This window comes from Heptranchias perlo, chromosome 13 (genome assembly GCF_035084215.1).
Source record: "Heptranchias perlo isolate sHepPer1 chromosome 13, sHepPer1.hap1, whole genome shotgun sequence".
NCBI lineage: Eukaryota > Metazoa > Chordata > Chondrichthyes > Hexanchiformes > Hexanchidae > Heptranchias > Heptranchias perlo.
In genome coordinates, this window is record NC_090337.1 from 60,649,258 (window position 1) to 60,667,103 (window position 17,846).

The 17,846-nt window shown below is 45.0% G+C and overlaps 1 protein-coding gene across 2 annotated transcripts; it reads left to right on the forward strand.

Moving 5' to 3' along the window:
• Positions 1-1,824: 1,824 nt before the first annotated feature.
• On the forward strand, positions 1,825-17,621 carry LOC137331185 (alpha-1,4-N-acetylglucosaminyltransferase-like). Of its 2 annotated transcripts, XM_067994798.1 has the most exons (3): positions 1,825-2,262; positions 14,041-14,488; positions 17,419-17,621. In XM_067994798.1, exons 1-3 carry the CDS (start codon positions 1,834-1,836, stop codon positions 17,430-17,432), a joined length of 891 nt encoding a protein of 296 aa, XP_067850899.1. In that variant the 5' UTR covers positions 1,825-1,833; the 3' UTR covers positions 17,433-17,621. The 2 variants fall into 2 exon arrangements, with proteins under 2 accessions (XP_067850899.1, XP_067850898.1); XM_067994797.1 differs by lacking the exon at positions 17,419-17,621 and having other exon boundaries at positions 14,041-15,116.
• The last annotated feature ends 225 nt before the right edge of the window (positions 17,622-17,846 follow it).

The following is a 17,846-nucleotide window of genomic DNA, read 5'->3' on the forward strand; positions in this document are numbered from 1 at the left end:
CTTTGATTGGTCTTTTTCCTTTTTTCACCATTCTCGGGATGCACGATGCGATCCTTCCATGAGACCTGGAGTGTTAGTTTGGAATTTTCCCTTTTCTTGTGGTGAAGGTTCATTCATTTCTGCCGGGGAGCTACTTTGGATACTTTGACCGATTTTCGTGGGCTCTCTTATCTCCTAGGTGGGATTACCACATCACTGGGGATAAGTGATCCCTTCCAATCCTCAAGTATTATATTTGTAATCTTGTCTCATGGTTTTAATTTTAAGATGCAAACCTATCTCGTGATCTTGAGTGACATGTCCATATTTATCCACTTTTACGTAATGTAAGCAGCCATATGTATAATAACTGACTGCTTAGATGCACAGTCAACAAAAAAAAGTGTTGGAAAGAGGAAACTGGGACTGCATTGATCCCCAACACATCTGGGTTGCACCAACAGCCAGCAATAATTGCCTTATTTATTAACACCATTACTGACACCAGCTCCTGAGGAATTAGCCCTGTATCACTTTTCCCTTTTGCACTTTTGGTTCCCATCACCCAAATTAATTATTCATACCCAAGCTCTGTTTCATAGGAACAGGAGTAGGCCATTCACTACCTTGAGCCCTCTTAGTCTTGGTATCATCCTGGTGAATCTGCACTGTACTCCGTCCAAGGCCAACATATCGTTCGTGACGTGTGGTTCCCAAAACTGAACGCAATACTCCAGATGGGTTCTGTCCAATGCTCTAAACAACTGAAACATAACTTCTGCCCTTTTGTAATCCAGCCACCTTCTGATAAAGGCCAACATTCCATTAGCCTTTCTAATTGATTTTTGAATCATAAGAACATAAGAACATAAGAAATAGGAGCAGGTGTAGGCCAATCGGCCCTTCGAGCCTGCTCCGCCATTCAATAAGATCATGGCTGATCTGATCCTAACCTCAAATCTAAATTCATGTCTGTCTACTAGCTTTAAATGATTTGTGCACTTGGATTCTTTACTCCTCCAAAGTTCGTAGTTTCTCATCATTTGGAAAATATTCCAATTTATCTTTCTGAGGTCCAAAGTGGATGACTTTGCACTTGTCCACATTAAACTCGATCTGCCATAGTTTTGCCCACTCACTTAATCTGTCTATGTCCCTTTACAACTTCATGATCCCGTCTGCACTGCTAACTGTCCCTCTTAATTTTGTTATCACCTACAAACTCTCTATTCCTTCATCCAAGTCATTAATAAAAATGGTGATGAGCTGAGGACCTTGAACAGATCCCTGGGGAACACCACTTTTCACATCTTACCAATCTGACTACCTACCCTTTATCCTTACTCTCTGTCTCCGACCTCAAAATCAATTTCCAACACAAGTCAAAAGGCTACCTCCAACTCCGTGCGATCTCATTTTAGCCAATAATCTGTTGTGTGGAACTTTATTGAATGCCTTCTGGCAGTCCATATAGATAGCATCCATAGACACTCCTTTCTCTACATTATTAGTTACAAATGTGCACATCTATAACATAAATCACATGATTCAGGGCATCTACAGCACATTTTAGCACCGAATATTTGTAGGATTCATTTCAGTTTCTATTGTTTCTGAACTTTAATCTTTTTCGATGCATATGAAAAACGTATATGTCTTGGAAGAGTATGACTTTCCAGCAGTTTTGCTGCCAACAATGATGTAATTGTTATATGTTTTTTATGAAAATAAATAAACTCTGATTAACTTCAGTACAATCATCAATAGCAGTGTATTTAGTTCATTATTAAAAAAAATGTTCCTTCCTCTTTATGTTTCACAGGAGCCCTTGAAGAAATATCTCAGCTCCACACCATGCTTTACCAGTACAAGGGCTGTCTGCTGATCCTCACGTTTGCATTTTGTAGTGTGCTGTACATATACTGTGAGGCGGACACCTATCAGTATATTCAAAACTACATCTTCAAAATATCCCAGATGAAAAATAAAGCTGACCCAAATCTTTCAAATCCAACCACGAAATCTGGGATTATATTTGTGGAGACGACTGATAAAGTGGAGCCGACACCATTGGCGGTGTGTTCAGTGGAGTCTGCTGCTCGTTTAAACCCAGACAAACGTATTTATTACTTCATGAAGGGATTCAGTGGCAACTTAACACAGTATCCACACCCTGAGTATTCAGGCATCCCTTTGCTTTCCTCAATGAGTAATGTCGTCCTTTTACCCTTGAATGTCTTTGCACTGTTTGAAGACACTCCTTTGAAAGACTGGTATCAAAAGGTAACCAATTATTAGAAATAATTTTAATGAGTAAATTAGTTGTTTGACTGTAATTTTCTTTTTAAAACAGCAGTATCTATATAATATTAATGTGAAAATGATGAGAATGGAAGCAATATCCTCTGAGAAGTGAAAGTGGTTTTGTGTTTACTATTTCTGGGCTGTACGGTGGACATTTCTGTTTGTAATTAAATGAATGGTGGTGAATATTGGATTTGCTTAAGGAGTGTGGTTCATAGTTGATTTTGGAGTCCCAATTTGCAGTATGTGAAAATTAAAAGGTAAAACTGAAGACCACAAGACACCAGGGGGGTTATATTGGATAACCCCCGAAAACGGGCGCTGGGATCGTGGTGCATGATTAACCCGCCCCCTTTTGTTGCGATGCAGGCAGCACGTAACATTTGTGCTGCCTGATGTTTTAAATGATTGCTGCGTGCAGCCAGTGCTACCCATGCTGTGGATTGCCTGCACGCATCAGCAGGTGCCCCGATATCGGGAGTGGCCAGCGCTACTTAAAGGCAGCCTGCACCTCTTAAAGGGGAGGTGCACTGTGGCTGCAGGAAGTGCTGGAAGTCAATTGGGAAGTAAATCTGTGCTGGAATAGAGTGAAGAATGGCAGCGCCTGCGAGAGAGCGTGCACCAAGGTTCTCGGATGATGCACTAGAGGCATTGGTGCAAGAGGTGGACAGAAGGAGGGGCATCCTATATCCACAGAGGGCAGAAGGCCCTCCAAACATATGCTCAAGCAGCAGTGGGAGCAAATAGCAGACAAGGTCAATGACAGGAGCATTGTGCCAAGAACATGGATGCAGTGCAGGGAGAAGTTCAATGATTTGATACGTGTGGTCAAGGTGAGTGAGTTCAACTGTCAGGTGGCATCTCCTACCAACTGCATCACTAGCCCCATCCACTGCTCCAGGCACTACACCCCCACCGCCGCCCCCCCCGCCCCCATTCAACCACCTACCAACAAACTCTTCCAATCAGTATGCAACTCTTCAAATCAGATGCTTCATCTCTCCCTCACACATTACCACTGTTGCAAGCCGCACATCCACAACTCACAGGCAGCTATTCAATCATGACAGCCACATCACCCAAACATCTTGCAGGACACTCACTGACACACTTCCCTCTTTCTTGCAGGAGAAGTTGGCACATAACAGGAGGGGGCAAGAAAGAACTGGAAAAGGACAGTCGCGCCTACACGTCCTAACTCCCATGAGGAGGCAGTGCTGACCATCATTGGAAGGGCCATCACTCAGTCCGTGGCCACTGGTGGTGCTGGAGGTACCGATGGTGAGGGTCTCTGCATAACTAATCCTCCTTCTCACTTCCGACTTCTCCCTCATCCTACAATCTTTTCTAACTCACGTGCTGCAGATTCACGCACGTCTTACTTTCTCCTCTCCCTTCACCACAACTCAACCCGTGTCCCTTCGTCATTTCAGATTCTGAAGAACTGGAACCTGTCCAGTCAGAGAAGGCAGAGGAAGACGACAGTGATAATGAAGACACACCGTCACTTCATCTTACACTTGCAGCCAACAGCTCAGAGACTGACACTGTGCATAATTTAGAGGATAGGATAAGGAGGGATCTGCACGTGGTGAGACACCGAGCACAAGTATGCAGGAACCAGGGCAGGGGGAGCGGATACTGCAGGTGCCAGCTTGCTGGAGGGCGAGGTCGCACACTAATTCTGCTGCTGAGGAGTCAGACGATGACTTTGATGGGCTAGGTTACAGAAGAAGGCTGATGGTCATACACAACCTAATGCTTGGTGCACTGGAAAGCCTGAAAGAAAGCCTTCACACAATGTCAAGGGGTATGGGGGAGTCCAGCTCCAATTTGTCTCAGGGCTTTGTGCAGAGTATAGAGCCCATCCTACTCACATTGAACGGGTGGTCACCTCCATCAGCACACCTGTGGAACCCACCATGATACAGTGTCTGATGACCGATGTCACAGCTTCCATTGCAGCACAAACATCTGCCAACAAAGGCCTGACAGCTGCATTTGGAGCTCAGACTGCTGCCTTGGAAACTCAGACTGCTGCTTACAAGCTCAGACTGCTGCTATCGTGGCTCTGGGTACCATTGTTTGAAAGGGGCTTCTAGGGTGTCACAGCAGTCCAGCAATCTGTTCTCCAGCAGATCACCAGGATTGCTGAAGTGCCGCCCCGGGAGAGTGGCAGTGGTGCCACGGAAGATGAACCTTCTGTTCTCCCTCAGGATGACAGTATTCCTGCTCCCATCCCTGGCCACTCCGCTAGTGCCCTTGCTGTTGCCTGTCAGCCATCCAGCTCAGACTGCTGTAACCCAGGCCGTGATGGTAATGTGTGAAGCCCGGCCCTCTAGGCCCAGAGCTGCTTGTGGTCATCCTCCAAGGCCATCTGCAGTCTCCTCAATTGAAGGTCAGCAGCCTTCCACAATCCATGCTCCAGCCATTTGGGATGCACTTCATAGGAACATTAGGAACAGTAAAGGCACACGAACGACAGACGCTAAGGGAATGCACAAGGGTGAATAGTCGCATTTTGATTGAATCATTTCATGTGTTAATTTATATATGTGGATTTGAATTTGCATTTGGTGGTCGTTTGTATTTCTGCGATGAGCTGAAGGAGGAAGCAATGTGTAATCATAAGGAGGACGATGTGATGGTAATGTGAAGGAGGAAAGGTAAGGAGTGTGGGACTGTTGGTGAATGCGGAGGTGTCATTGAAGTGACTGGTGTTGCTCATTAATAATCTGATCAAACAGAGCCCTCGCAGACAGGGCCTGTTTACCTGTAGCCTTCCTGCCTCTTCCTCCACTTCCTGCTTCACTTCCTTCTCCTCCAGTTTCTCCTCCATCTCTTCCCCCTCTTCCTCCTCCTCCTCCACCTCTTCCTCCTCTTCCTCTACCTCTTGCTCAGGTTCTCTCCGGGTGGCTGGTGGCAAGGGCTGTTCCCTCATAATGGCGAGGTTGTGCAGCATGCAGCATACAACGACAAATCTTGATACCCACTCAGCTGAGTACTGCAGGGCTCCTCCAGAGCGGTCCAGTCAGAGGAAGTGTTGCTTGAGGATGCCTATGATGTGATCGATGATGTTCCATGTGGCAGCATTGCTCTTGTTTTAGGCCTGCTGAGCACGTGTGCATGCATTTATACCAGAATCATGAGCCATTTCATGAGGGATAACCCTTGTTGCCCTGTAGCCAGCCTTTGACTTGCTGTGCTGGTTGAAATATAAGTAATAATGAGGACTGCCGCGGGATTAAGGAATCATGACTGCTGCCAGGATAGCGGGCATTGATCTATATGATGCACTGCGTGTGGCTGCACATTGAGGGAATGGAACCCCTTTTTGTTAATGAATATGGCTGAGATTCCACTTGGACTGTAATGCTACCAGCCTCTCCCAGGAAGGCTGAAAGGGCAGGAAATTAAGATGACTGATCGAAGTGAAGGGGAAGAGAACGTTAGGTGTCGACATGAGTTTGCAGAAAAGTGACAGAGTAGCCCAGTTCCCAACTCACTGCTGAAGTCGAGGTGATGCTGTGAGGAAGGTTGCCCCATGCCATTCCATAGCATCATATTGCACATGACTGCAAGGAAGTGCAGCCAACTGTCAGGCAACAGCTGCCTGTTAATGACCCAGCAGATTTGCAAGTGCTCTGCTGCATGGTAACTGCAAGTGTCCATGCAGCTGACATAGACCCTGAGAAGACTGGTGCTCACATCGTTCCCAGGAATGTTTACGAGGACCAATTTCAGGGACAAATGTTCTCTGCCCCAAGGATACCTGAAAGATGTCCAACTGAATGTTGGGTCAGGCTATTCTTCAGGTTTCCCTGACGGCCACCTGAAACAGGCATTATGCCCCTTACATATGTAAATGTTGGTGGCCGCTGAAGAATCCTGAGCAGAGTAGGCCCGGGAAAGGGGCCATATTGGATGCTTGGGCGTGTTCACAACCATCTTCAGCCAGAAGTGCTGAGTGGATGGTCCTTCTCGACCTCCTCCTGTGGTTCTCACCATCACGGATGCCAGTCTTCAGCCAATTCGTTTCACTCCACATGACATCAAGAAATGGCTGAGCCCACTGGATACAGTGAAGGCTATGGGCCCAGACAATATCCTGGCTGTGCTGCTGAAAACCTGTGCTCCAGAACTAGCTAAGCTGTTCCAGTATAGTTACAATACTGGCATCTACCCGACTATGTGGAAAATTGCCCAGGTATGCCCTGTCCACAAAATGTAGGATAAATCCAACCCGGCCAATTATCACCACATCAGCCAACTCCCAATCGTCAGCTAATTGATAGAAGAAGTAGTCAACAGTGCTATTGAGTGACACTTACTCACCAATAACCTGCTCATTGATGCTCAGTTTGGGTTTGGACAGAAACACTTGGCTCCAGACTTCATTACAGCTTTGTTGCGATCATGGACACAAGAGATGAATTCCAGAGATGAGATGAGAGTGACTGTCCTTGACATCAAGGCAGCATTGAACCAATTGTGGCACTAATAAGCCCTGGTAAAAGTGAAATCAAACGGGATCGGGGAAAAACTCTCTAGTGGCTTGAGTCATACTTGGCACAAAAGAAGTTGTTTGTGGTCATTCTCTACCATCTACAAGGCATAATTCAGGAATGTGAAGCAATACTCTCTACTTGCCTGAATGGGGGGCAGTTCCAACACCGCTCAGCACTATCAAGGACAAAGGAATATGCTTTACGGAACCCCAAGCACTAGCTTAAACATTCAGTCACTCCACAAAGGGCATACCGTGGATACAGTGTGTACCAGAGGAACACAAGGCTTCTTCAGCAGCCCCAACACACAACCTCCACCACCTATAAGCACAAGGTCAACGGGTGCATGGGAATACAATCACCTCCACCTTCCCCTCAAAGTCACACACCATCCTGACTTAGACATAGCAACACAGGGACAGTGGAACACGAGTAGACCATTCTGTCCATCAATCCTGTTCCACCATTCAGTTAGATCAGGGCCGATCTGTATCTTAACTCCATTTACCCGCTTTGGTTCCATACCCTTTAATACTCTTACCTAACAAAATCTATCAATCTCAGTTTTCACACTTTCAATTGGCCGAGCCTCAACAGCTTTTGTTGGGAGAGAGTTCCAGAATTCTACTACCCATTCTGTGAAGAAGTGCTTCCTGACTTCACCCCTGAATGGCCTAGCTCTAATTTTAAGGTTGTGTCCCCTTCTTCTGGAGTCCCCCACCAGCATAAATAGTTTCTCTATCTTCCCTATCAAATCATTTAATCATCTTAAACAACTCAATTAGATCACCCCTTAATCTTTTATACTCAAGGGAATACAAGCCTAGTCTATGCAACGTGTCCTTATACTTTAACCCTTTTAGCTCCAGTATCATTCTGATGAATCTGTGCTGCACCCTCTCCAAGGCCAATATATCCTTCCTGAGCCGCAGTGCCCAGAACTGAACACAGTACTCCATATGTGGTCTAACCAGAGCTCTATACAACTGTAGTATAACTTCCACCCATTTGGATTCCAGCCCCCTTGAGATAAAGGCTAATATTCCATTCGCCTTTCTGATTATTTTTTGCACCTGTCCACTAGATTTTAGTAATTTCTGTACATGGATTCCTACATCTCTCTGCTGCTCCACAGATCCTTGCTTCTTATCATTTATAAGATAATTTGATCAATCTTCCTTTGGTCCGAAGTGGATGACCTCACACTTCCCCACATTGAACTCCATCTGCCACAGTTTTGCGCACTCACTTAATCTATCAATGTCCCTTTGCAATGTTCTGCTCCCATTTACACTACTTACTGTGCCAGCTAACATGGTGTCATCAGTAAACTTGGATACGGGGCTCTCTATTTTATCATCTAGGTCATTGATAAATATCGTGAAATACTGAGGTCCCAGTACTGATCCCCGGGGGACACCACTAGTCACATCCTGTCAATTGGAGTACATATCCATTCTCCATCCTCTCTGTCTACCTCCTAACCAATTCCCTCCCCATAAGAACATAAGAAATAGGAGCAGGAGTAGGCCAATCGGCCCCTCGAGCCTGCTCCGCCATTCAATAAGATCATGGCTGATCTGATCCTAACCTCAAATCTAAATTCATGTCCAATTTCCTGCCCGCTCCCCGTAACCCCTAATTCCCTTTACTTCGAGAATAGTCTAGAATGTCAATAGATTGCCTCCATTTCCATGCATTCTCATTTTTGCGAATAGTCTCTTGATGGACATGTTTCGCCGTTCCTTCATTGTCACTGGATCAAAATCCTGGAACTTCTTCAATAATAACATTGTGGGATCGGCCTCACCACATGGACTGCTGTGTTTCTAGGAGAAGGCCCAACATCACCTCCTCAAGGGCAACTAGGGATAGGCAACAAATTCCGGCCTTGCCAGTGATGCCCACATCCCGACAATAAAATTTTTAAAAGCTCCACTCTACAAAATATGGTTTTAAGCAATACTGCAATGCTGTGAGCTGAATTAAGATTGTTCATTCTGGTCCTGTGCAGTGTAATTAAATTTCTACGATGCGTCTTTATGCTCATAGATCATTTTCAATAAGAAAAGCTGAATTTTGAAGCCAACCAATTATCTCACCTATGTTTTGTTGACAGAAAAGGTAATTGCTAATGGCATACACCTGTGAGACAGAGATTCCAACTATTAATACCTAAAAGACGGAGGCGGAGTGAAGGATAGAGAAAGATAAAGAGAGAAGCAGAAACACAGTCTTGAAATTTTCTGGACTGCACTGAAGCAGAAATTAACGCTGATCTTGTTGACAGGATCTTATGCCGAAATTTCCTGCCACAGAACCCAAAAACATGTAAAACAAGTGCAAATGCATTGCCACCAATAGGGGTAATAGCGAGTGGCCTGCTGTCTTCTGCCGTGGTGCCTCTGCTGCTCCTCTTCCCTTACCATTATTATTCAGAACAGGAGTATGCCCAGTGGGAAGGCCATCCCAGCTGCTTAGTCCTCCTGGGCGCATTGGGTTGGGGTGGGGGTGGGGTGAGGGGGGCGTGGGGTCGAGGAAGGGGTCCAAGAATTTCAGGTGCACTGAGACGGACAGCACTTAAGCGCAAGTTTTAGTCAGAAAATTGCTATCAATCTTTTTTTTTTTTATTCGTTCACGGGATGTGGGCGTCGCTGGCGAGGCCAGCATTTATTGCCCATCCCTAATTGCCCTCGAGAAGGTGGTGGTGAGCCGCCTTCTTGAACCGCTGCAGTCCGTGTGGTGACGGTTCTCCCACAGTGCTGTTAGGAAGGGAGTTCCAGGATTTTGACCCAGTGACGATGAAGGAACGGTGATATATTTCCAAGTCGGGATGGTGTGTGACTTGGAGGGGAACTTGCAGGTGGTGTTGTTCCCATGTGCCTGCTGCTCTTGTCCTTCTAGGTGGTAGAGGTCGCGGGTTTGGGAGGTGCTGTCGAAGAAGCCTTGGCGAGTTGCTGCAGTGCATCCTGTGGATAGTTCACACTGCAGCCACTGTGTGCCGGTGGTGAAGGGAGTGAATGTTTAGGGTGATGGATGGGGTGCCAATCAAGCGGGCTGCTTTATCTTGGATGGTGTCGAGCTTCTTGAGTGTTGTTGGAGCTGCACTCATCCAGGCAAGTGGAGAGTATTCCATCACACTCCTGACTTGTGCCTTGTAGATGGTGGAAAGGCTGTGGGGAGTCAGGAGGTGAGTCACTCGCCGCAGAACACCCAGCCTCTGACCTGCTCTCGTAGCCACAGTATTTATATGGCTGGTCCAGTTCAGTTTCTGGTCAATGGTGACCCCCAGGATGTTGATGGTGGGGGATTCGGCGATGGTAATGCCGTTGAATATCAAGGGGAGGTGGTTAGACTTTCTCTTGTTGGAGATGGTCATTGCCTGGCACTTATCTGGCGCGAATGTTACTTGCCACTTATGATTCCAAGCCTGGATGTTGTCCAGGTCTTGCTGCATGCGGGCTCGGACTGCTTCATTATCTGAGGGGTTGCGAATGGAACTGAACACTGTGCAGTCATCAGCGAACATCCCCATTTCTGACCTTATGATGGAGGGAAGGTCATTGATGAAGCAGCTGAAGATGGTTGGGCCTAGGACACTGCCCTGAGGAACTCCTGCAGCAATGCCCTGGGGCTGAGATGATTGGCCTCCAACAACCACTACCATCTTCCTTTGTGCTAGGTATGACTCCAGCCACTGGAGAGTTTTCCCCCTGATTCCCATGGACTTCAATTTTACGAGGGCTCCTTGGTACCACACTCGGTCAAATGCTGCCTTGATGTCAAGGGCAGTCACTCTCACCTCACCTCTGGAATTCAGCTCTTTTGTCCATGTTTGGACCAAGGCTGTAATGAGGTCTGGAGCCGAGTGGTCCTGGCGGAACCCAAACTGAGCATCGGTGAGCAGGTTATTGGTGAGTAAGTGCCGCTTGATAGCACTGTCGACGACACCTTCCATCACTTTGCTGATGATTGAGAGTAGACTGATGGGGCGGTAATTGGCCGGATTGGATTTGTCCTGCTTTTTGTGGACAGGACATACCTGGGCAATTTTCCACATTGTCGGGTAGATGCCAGTGTTGTAGCTGTACTGGAACAGCTTGGCTAGAGGCGCAGCTCGTTCTGGAGCACTACAGCTGGGATGTTGTCGGGGCCCATAGCCTTTGCTGTATCCAGTGCACTCAGCCGTTTCTTGATATCACGTGAAGTGAATCGAATTGGCCGAAGACTGGCTTCCGTGATGGTGGGGATATCGGGAGGAGGCTGAGATGGATCATCCACTCGGCACTTCTGGCTGAAGATGGTTGCAAACGCTTCAGCCTTGTCTTTTGCACTCACGTGCTGGCCTCCGCCATCATTGAGAATGGGGATGTTTGCAGAGCCTCCTCCTCCCATTAGTTGTTTAATTGTCCACCACCATTCACGACTGGATGTGGCAGGACTGCAGAGCTTTGATCTGATCCGTTGGTTGTGGAATCGCTTAGCTCTGCCTATAGCATGTTGCTTCCGCTGTTTAGCATGCATGTCGTCCTGAGTTGTAGCTTCACCAGGTTGGTACCTCATTTTTCGGTACGCCTGGTGCTGCTCCTGGCATGCTCTTCCACACTCCTCATTGAACCAGGGTTGATCCCCTGGCTTGTTGGTAATGGTAGAGTGAGGAATATGCTGGGCCATGAGGTTACAGATTGTGGTGGAATACAATTCTGCTGCTGCTGATGGCCCACAGCGCCTCATGGATGCCCAATTTTGAGCTGCTAGATCCATTCTGAATCTATCCCATTTAGCACGGTGGTAGTGCCACACAACACGTTGGATGGTGTCCTCAGTGCGAAGACGGGACTTCATCTCCACGAGGACTGTGCGGTGGTCACTCCTACCAATACTGTCATGGACAGATGCATTTGCGACAGGGAGATTGGTGAGGACAAGGTCAAGTAAGTTTTTCCCTCGTGTTGGTTCGCTCACCACCTGCCGCAGGCCCAGTCTAGCAGCTCTGTCCTTCAGGACTCAGCCACTTCGGTCGGTAGTGGTGCTACTGAGCCACTCTTGGTGATGGACATTGAAGTCCCCCACCCAGAGTACATTTTGTGTCCTTGCTACCCTCAGTGCTTCCTCCAAGTGGTGTTCAACATGGAGGAGGACTGATTCATCAGCTGAGGGAGGACGGTAGGTGGTAATCAGCAGGAGGTTTCCTTGCCCATGTTTGACCTGATGCCATGAGATTTCATGGGGTCCAGAGTCAATGTTGAGGACTCCCAGGGCCACTCCCTCCTGACTGTATATCACTGTACCGCCACCTCTGGTGGGTCTGTCCTGCCGGTGGGACAGGACATACCCAGGGATGGTGATGGAAGAGTCTGGGACGTTGGCTGAAAGATATGATTCTGTGAGTATGGCTATGTCAGGCTGTTGCTTGACTAGTCTGTGGGACAGCTCTCCCAATTTTGGCACAAGTCCCCAGATGTTAGTAAGGAGGACCTTGCAGGGTCGACTAGGCTTGGTGTTTTGCCATTGTCGTGTCCGGTGCCTAGTGGTCCGATGCCGGGTGGTCCGTCCGGTTTTATTCTTATTATGACTTTTCGTAGCGAGATTTTACAACTGAGTGGCTTGCTAGGCCATTTCAGAGGGCAATTAAGAATCAACCACATTGCTGTGGGTCTGGAGTCACATGTCGGCCAGACCGGGTAAGGGCGGCAGGTTTCCTTCCCTAAAGGACATTAGTGAACCAGATGGGTTTTTACGACAATCCGGTCGTTTCATGGCCATCATTACTGATACTAGTATTTTAATTCCAGATTTTTATTTAATTAATTGAATTTTAATTAATTAATTGAATTTAAATTCGCTAGCTGCCATGGCAGGATTTGAACTCATGACTCTGGATTTTAGTCCAGGCCTCTGGATTCCTAGCCCAGTAACATAACCACTATGCTACCATACCCTTTGACCAGAAGTCTCTCTTCTGCTGGTATCAGACTGTGCTGAGCCTGAGTTTTGGAGTATTAATCTCTGCCAGCACATTACAGGCATCAATGCAGGAAATTCGCATCAGCTGCTCTGTTGCATGGGGAATGGGTTATGTAAATGAATTACAGAGGCTTTCGGCAGACATATTTTGGAAGTGATGCAATTGATCGAGGAAATTTGGCATAAAACTGGTGTAATATCTGGTACACGATGCTGCTCTTACATTGTAGTTATGCCAAAAGGTTCAAGAAAACTGTGGGCCACAGCATCTTTCCTCATGTTAATTTGATGTACATATTTTCTTTTTAAAGATTAATTTTGAAAGCAAACAAATCTTCTTTGAGTGAAACAGATAGAAAAGTAGGTTACAAGGGGTGGAAGAGAGGAAGTAAATAGATTGAGGATGAGGGACCCTCTCGCACCTGCCCTTGGTGGGGGTGAGTAGCAATGGGGTGGGAGTGAATGAAGGATTAAGGGTGAAATGAATAAGATCAAATCAATTGGGAGGGGAGGATACAGGGGCGGAGTGGGTAGTTCGTAGGGGATGAAGTATTTGTACTGATGGGAATAAGGGGCTGATAGGAAGGAGATGGGGTACTGGGAAGGTGAAGGGGTAGGAGATCTGAAAAGGCACAGCCAGTAAACTTTAAAAACTTTAGCCTGAAAGTAATGATGTGACATTGTGTTATTTACCACCTTTCACAATAAACAGATGAGCACAGTGGGTATCCTATGTGGCCTCTGGTGTTTTATATTGTAATTAAAGGGAAGTTGTTAGCCTTGTAGCTTGCTATTCTATTAATGGCACGCACAAATTCTTGCTTTATATGAGACTTGGTTTGCTCAAATCTCCGTTTCGGTGCGAAACCAGTTTAAAGAATTGGCAAGAGGCCAATTGATAAGACCAAATCCCAGTGCTCCCTTTTCCATATTGCAGAAATTGCACTATCTTTGAAGAATAAAAAATCTTATGCTTTGAATATTTCTGTTTTTTTTCATTGGCTTGTTATTCCTTCAAAACACTTTAGTTATCACCTGTTGTGCCATGTACAGGAAGGGTACAGATTCATATCCATAATTATGCAGGGGGAGACAGTTGGGAATCAAATCAATTCAAACCCTCTTACAACCCTGGTTATAGAATAGCATTGGGAGATACCTTGAGCCCCTGCAAACAGGGTTTCTTGGCTGAGGAATGGTCTTTATCTAGAAAAGAAATAACTTTAAATATGGTGAAAATGAACATTATAGATTACATTTTACTCTGTCCATTATATCACAGGTAAATCCAGATTTGGAAAGATTTTGGATCCATGTGCTTGCTGATGGCTGCAGGTTAGCACTGCTGTGGAAATATGGTGGCATCTACCTGGATACCGACATTATATCAATGAAGCCTTTGCCATTTGCCAATTTTACCTGTGGAGAACAAGTAGACTATACCAGTAATGGAGCAATGGGATTTCATGAAAGTCATCCTTTTATGTGGAACTGCATGGAAGATTTTGTGGCCCATTATATAGGACACATTTGGGGTCAACAAGGTCCTCGACTGATAACCCGTGTTCTGAAGCGATGGTGCCTGTCTAATAACCTGGCCGACTTCACTGGAAAAGAATGCAATGGCATCTCTTTATGGATCACAAGGCGGTTCTATCCAATCCCATATCCAAGCTGGGAAAATTACTATGTTCCCTGGAAGAAGGAGCAAATAGAGAGTTTCTTCTCAGGTACATACGGAGCACATGTCTGGAACTATATGAATTCTAATAAGAAAAGGAAAGTAATTCCTGGAAGTGGATCATTAATGGAATATCTTTTTCAGGCGTATTGTCCAACTACATACAGAAATTTAATTCAATCTAGAAATAGTTCAGAGTCACTGAGGGCCTAAAATTTTGGGGACCAGGGAGGGCATTAAATGGAGCTTAACTCAGTTCCAATGTAGACCTAATTAAGGCTCCAAGACAACACTAAAATGGCCATTTGCTCCCTTAGGAGCTTTTCAAAATTTCTACAGCATTTTCTCTTCTGCCCTTGCTGGGCCTCTGTCCCTGCCATCAAAGCGGGATGGGACGTCCAATTTTCCTTCCAGCTGTCTGGACTGGCGCCTCTATCACATCTGTACAGATGTGGATCACCTGTCAATTATTGCAATGAGTGTGACACCGTGATTTGGGTCTGGGTCTGAGTCATTCATCACAGACAGATGCCAGACCCAATCTGCCCCACTTCCGTTGGTCGAATGGACACAGGAATTTCAGGCTCTGATCAAAATATTTTCTCTCAGCTCAAAAATCTCGGCTCAAATCAAAAAAAATTGATGGAATTGCTCCAAATAAAACTGCAAATTGTAATTTGGCACCAAGTCACCTTGGTTTGAAATGAAAACCAAGAAACTCTGGTGTGGGAATAAAAATGTTACTTTACTGCACTTTGGAGCAACCGTTATTCTGGAATTGGGTTTTTAAGGCATGTTGTTGGGGTTCTGTTACTTATCATAGAATCTTATAGCAGAAAAGGAGGTCATTCGGCCAGTTGTGCCTGTGCCAATTCTTTGAAAGTGCTCTCCAAATTTAGTCCCACCCCCCAGCTTATTCCCCATAACTTTGCAAATTAGTCCTCTTCAGTACATGTCTAATTGAAAAAAATTCTCACCTTTTCCCCTCTAGTTTGTTTGCCAATTATTTTAAATCTATGATCTCTGGTTACTGGCCCACTTGCCAGAGGAAACAATTTCTCCCTACTCATTCCATCAAAACTTTTGAATAATTTTGAATACTTCTATTAGGTCTCCCCTTCACCTTTTCTGCTCTTAGTAGAACAATCCCAGCATCTCCAAACTCAGCACATAACTGAAGTCCCTCATCCTGGTAAATCACCTCTGTACCCTCTCCAAGGCCTCTCCAAGGCTATCCTAAAGTGTGGTGCACAGAACTGTACACAGTACGCGAGCTGAGGCATAAGCAGTGATTTGTGAAGGTTTAGCATGACTTCCTTGTTTTTGTATTCAATGCCCCTATCTTCAAAGCCAAGTATCCCATATGCTTTCTTAACCTCCTTACCAACGTGCCCTGCCATCTTCAAAGATTTGTGAATACATACCCCAGGCCCCTCTATTCTTGCACCACCTTCAAAATAGTGCCATTTAGATTAGACTGCCTCTCCATGCTGTTCCTCCCAAAGTGCATCACTTCACACTTATCTGCATTAAATTGCATCTGCCATCTGTCTGCCCATTTTACCAGCCTAACTATGTCCTCCTGATGTCTGCTACTGTCCTCCTCACTGTGTACATTATCTTCTGGAGTTAGGTTTTTAAGGCATGTTATTGGGGTTCTCTTATGGTAGTGTTAGTTTGTACATTATCTATCTTATCTGGGAATGCTTGATGCTAATCTAATACTGAGAGCCAAAAGTGGAAACATGTTTTAATCCCAGACACCGATTTCCTTATATTTAAGAGTGCAAAGTTAACGAAAAATTTCTTGAAAACAAATAAAATTATAAACAATATTACATAGGAAATAAATACAAACTTATTTGAGTACAAGCCAATTAACACAATGGTAATCTATAAGCCATTCACTACAATACCTGGTCTCATAAACAACTGCTCTTACAATCAGGATAAACACCACTTCACTTGTTGTCCAATACCGAGTATTGCTGGTGAGTGGAGTGTATCTTGACAGTGGGTTGATTAGTGTAGCAGCTGGCAACTTGCTCCACAGTCAACTTATTGGAGAAAAGGAAATCACCAACTCAGCATTCCCGACAGAATTACACACAGGCAGGACCTTCGACCCTATAATGAGTAATTGATAATTAAAACTGAAAAACAAGTCAAACTGATGCAATTCTGAAGATCAGAAAGATGCACAATACCCTTGAAAGAGTGAACAAGTGCTATTTATGAGCTTCTCAGGCATAGTTGTAAAACCATAATAAAGCGTGAATGTAAATGTTTAAAGGATGTGACGAACAAAACCTTGATTCATTCTGGGGAAATTAGAAACCCTCACAAGGGAGCAACTGATTGAAAAGAAAGACAGACTTCTCAGGATGTCCTAAAATGCTTTACAACCAAAGAAGTACTTTTGAAGTGCAGTCACTGTTGTAACATCGGAAACGAGGCAGCCAATTTGCCCACAGTCAGCTCCCACAAACAGCAATGAGATAATCATCAGGTAATCTGTTGTAGTGATGGTGGTTGAGGGATAAATATTGGCTAGAATACCAGGGAGAACTCCCCTGCTCTTCTTCGAAATAGTGATGTGGGATCTTTAATGTCCACCATCAAAGGCTGACGGTGTCTTGTTTTAACTTCTCATCCAAAAGACAGCACCTCCGACAGTACAGCACTCCCTCAGTACTGCACTGAAGTGTCAACCTAGATCTTGTGCTCAAGTCTTTGGAGTGAGGCTTGAGCCGACAATGTTATGACTCAGAGATGAGAGTGCTACCACTGAGCCATGACTGGTATCATGATAGAAGATTTTAGCAGATGAGGCAAATTCGCAGAAAATTAGTGAAGCCTATAGTAAATTATATCAATGATGTTATGGCACACTGGGAAATGGGTGTTTACTTTATGATTTTGAAGAAATTTTGTAATGGGCTCAGCCATTGATTTGTTGCTTTTTTATAACTTTTGAAGGAACACGTTTGTGATGATTACTTTAAGAAATATTGGGGTAGATTTTAACTTTCATCGCTGGGCAGAATACGACCAGGATTGGATGAGCCGACCATTATACACCCAGCCTGACTTTCCCTCCCAATGAAGTTAAAAAGTTTAAAGTCTACTCCATTCCTTCTTGAACTGTGCAGAAGTAACAAATAAAATAATCTTTATTGATATCTTTGTCAGTCATCATCATTTCTTAATATCTCTCATTAGCCAAGAGTTAAATGGTGCTACACAAATGCTGCACTTTAATCATGAAGAATGGTGTCTTAATTAACATGAATTAAATTTGTTCATATTGAGCAATTTGTACCATGGTAAATAACGTATCTGCAATAAACCCTAGACATAAAACAGTAAATCCTGATATATATTTCCTATAAAATTGTAGTATTAAT

Coding starts and splice junctions, on each gene's coding strand:
- LOC137331185 (XM_067994797.1), top strand. CDS start 1,834: ATGCTTTACCAGTACAAGGGCTGTCTGCTGATCCTCACGTTTGCATTT. Junction 2,263..14,040: donor TGAAAGACTGGTATCAAAAG/GTAACCAATTAT, acceptor ATTATATCACAG/GTAAATCCAGATTTGGAAAG.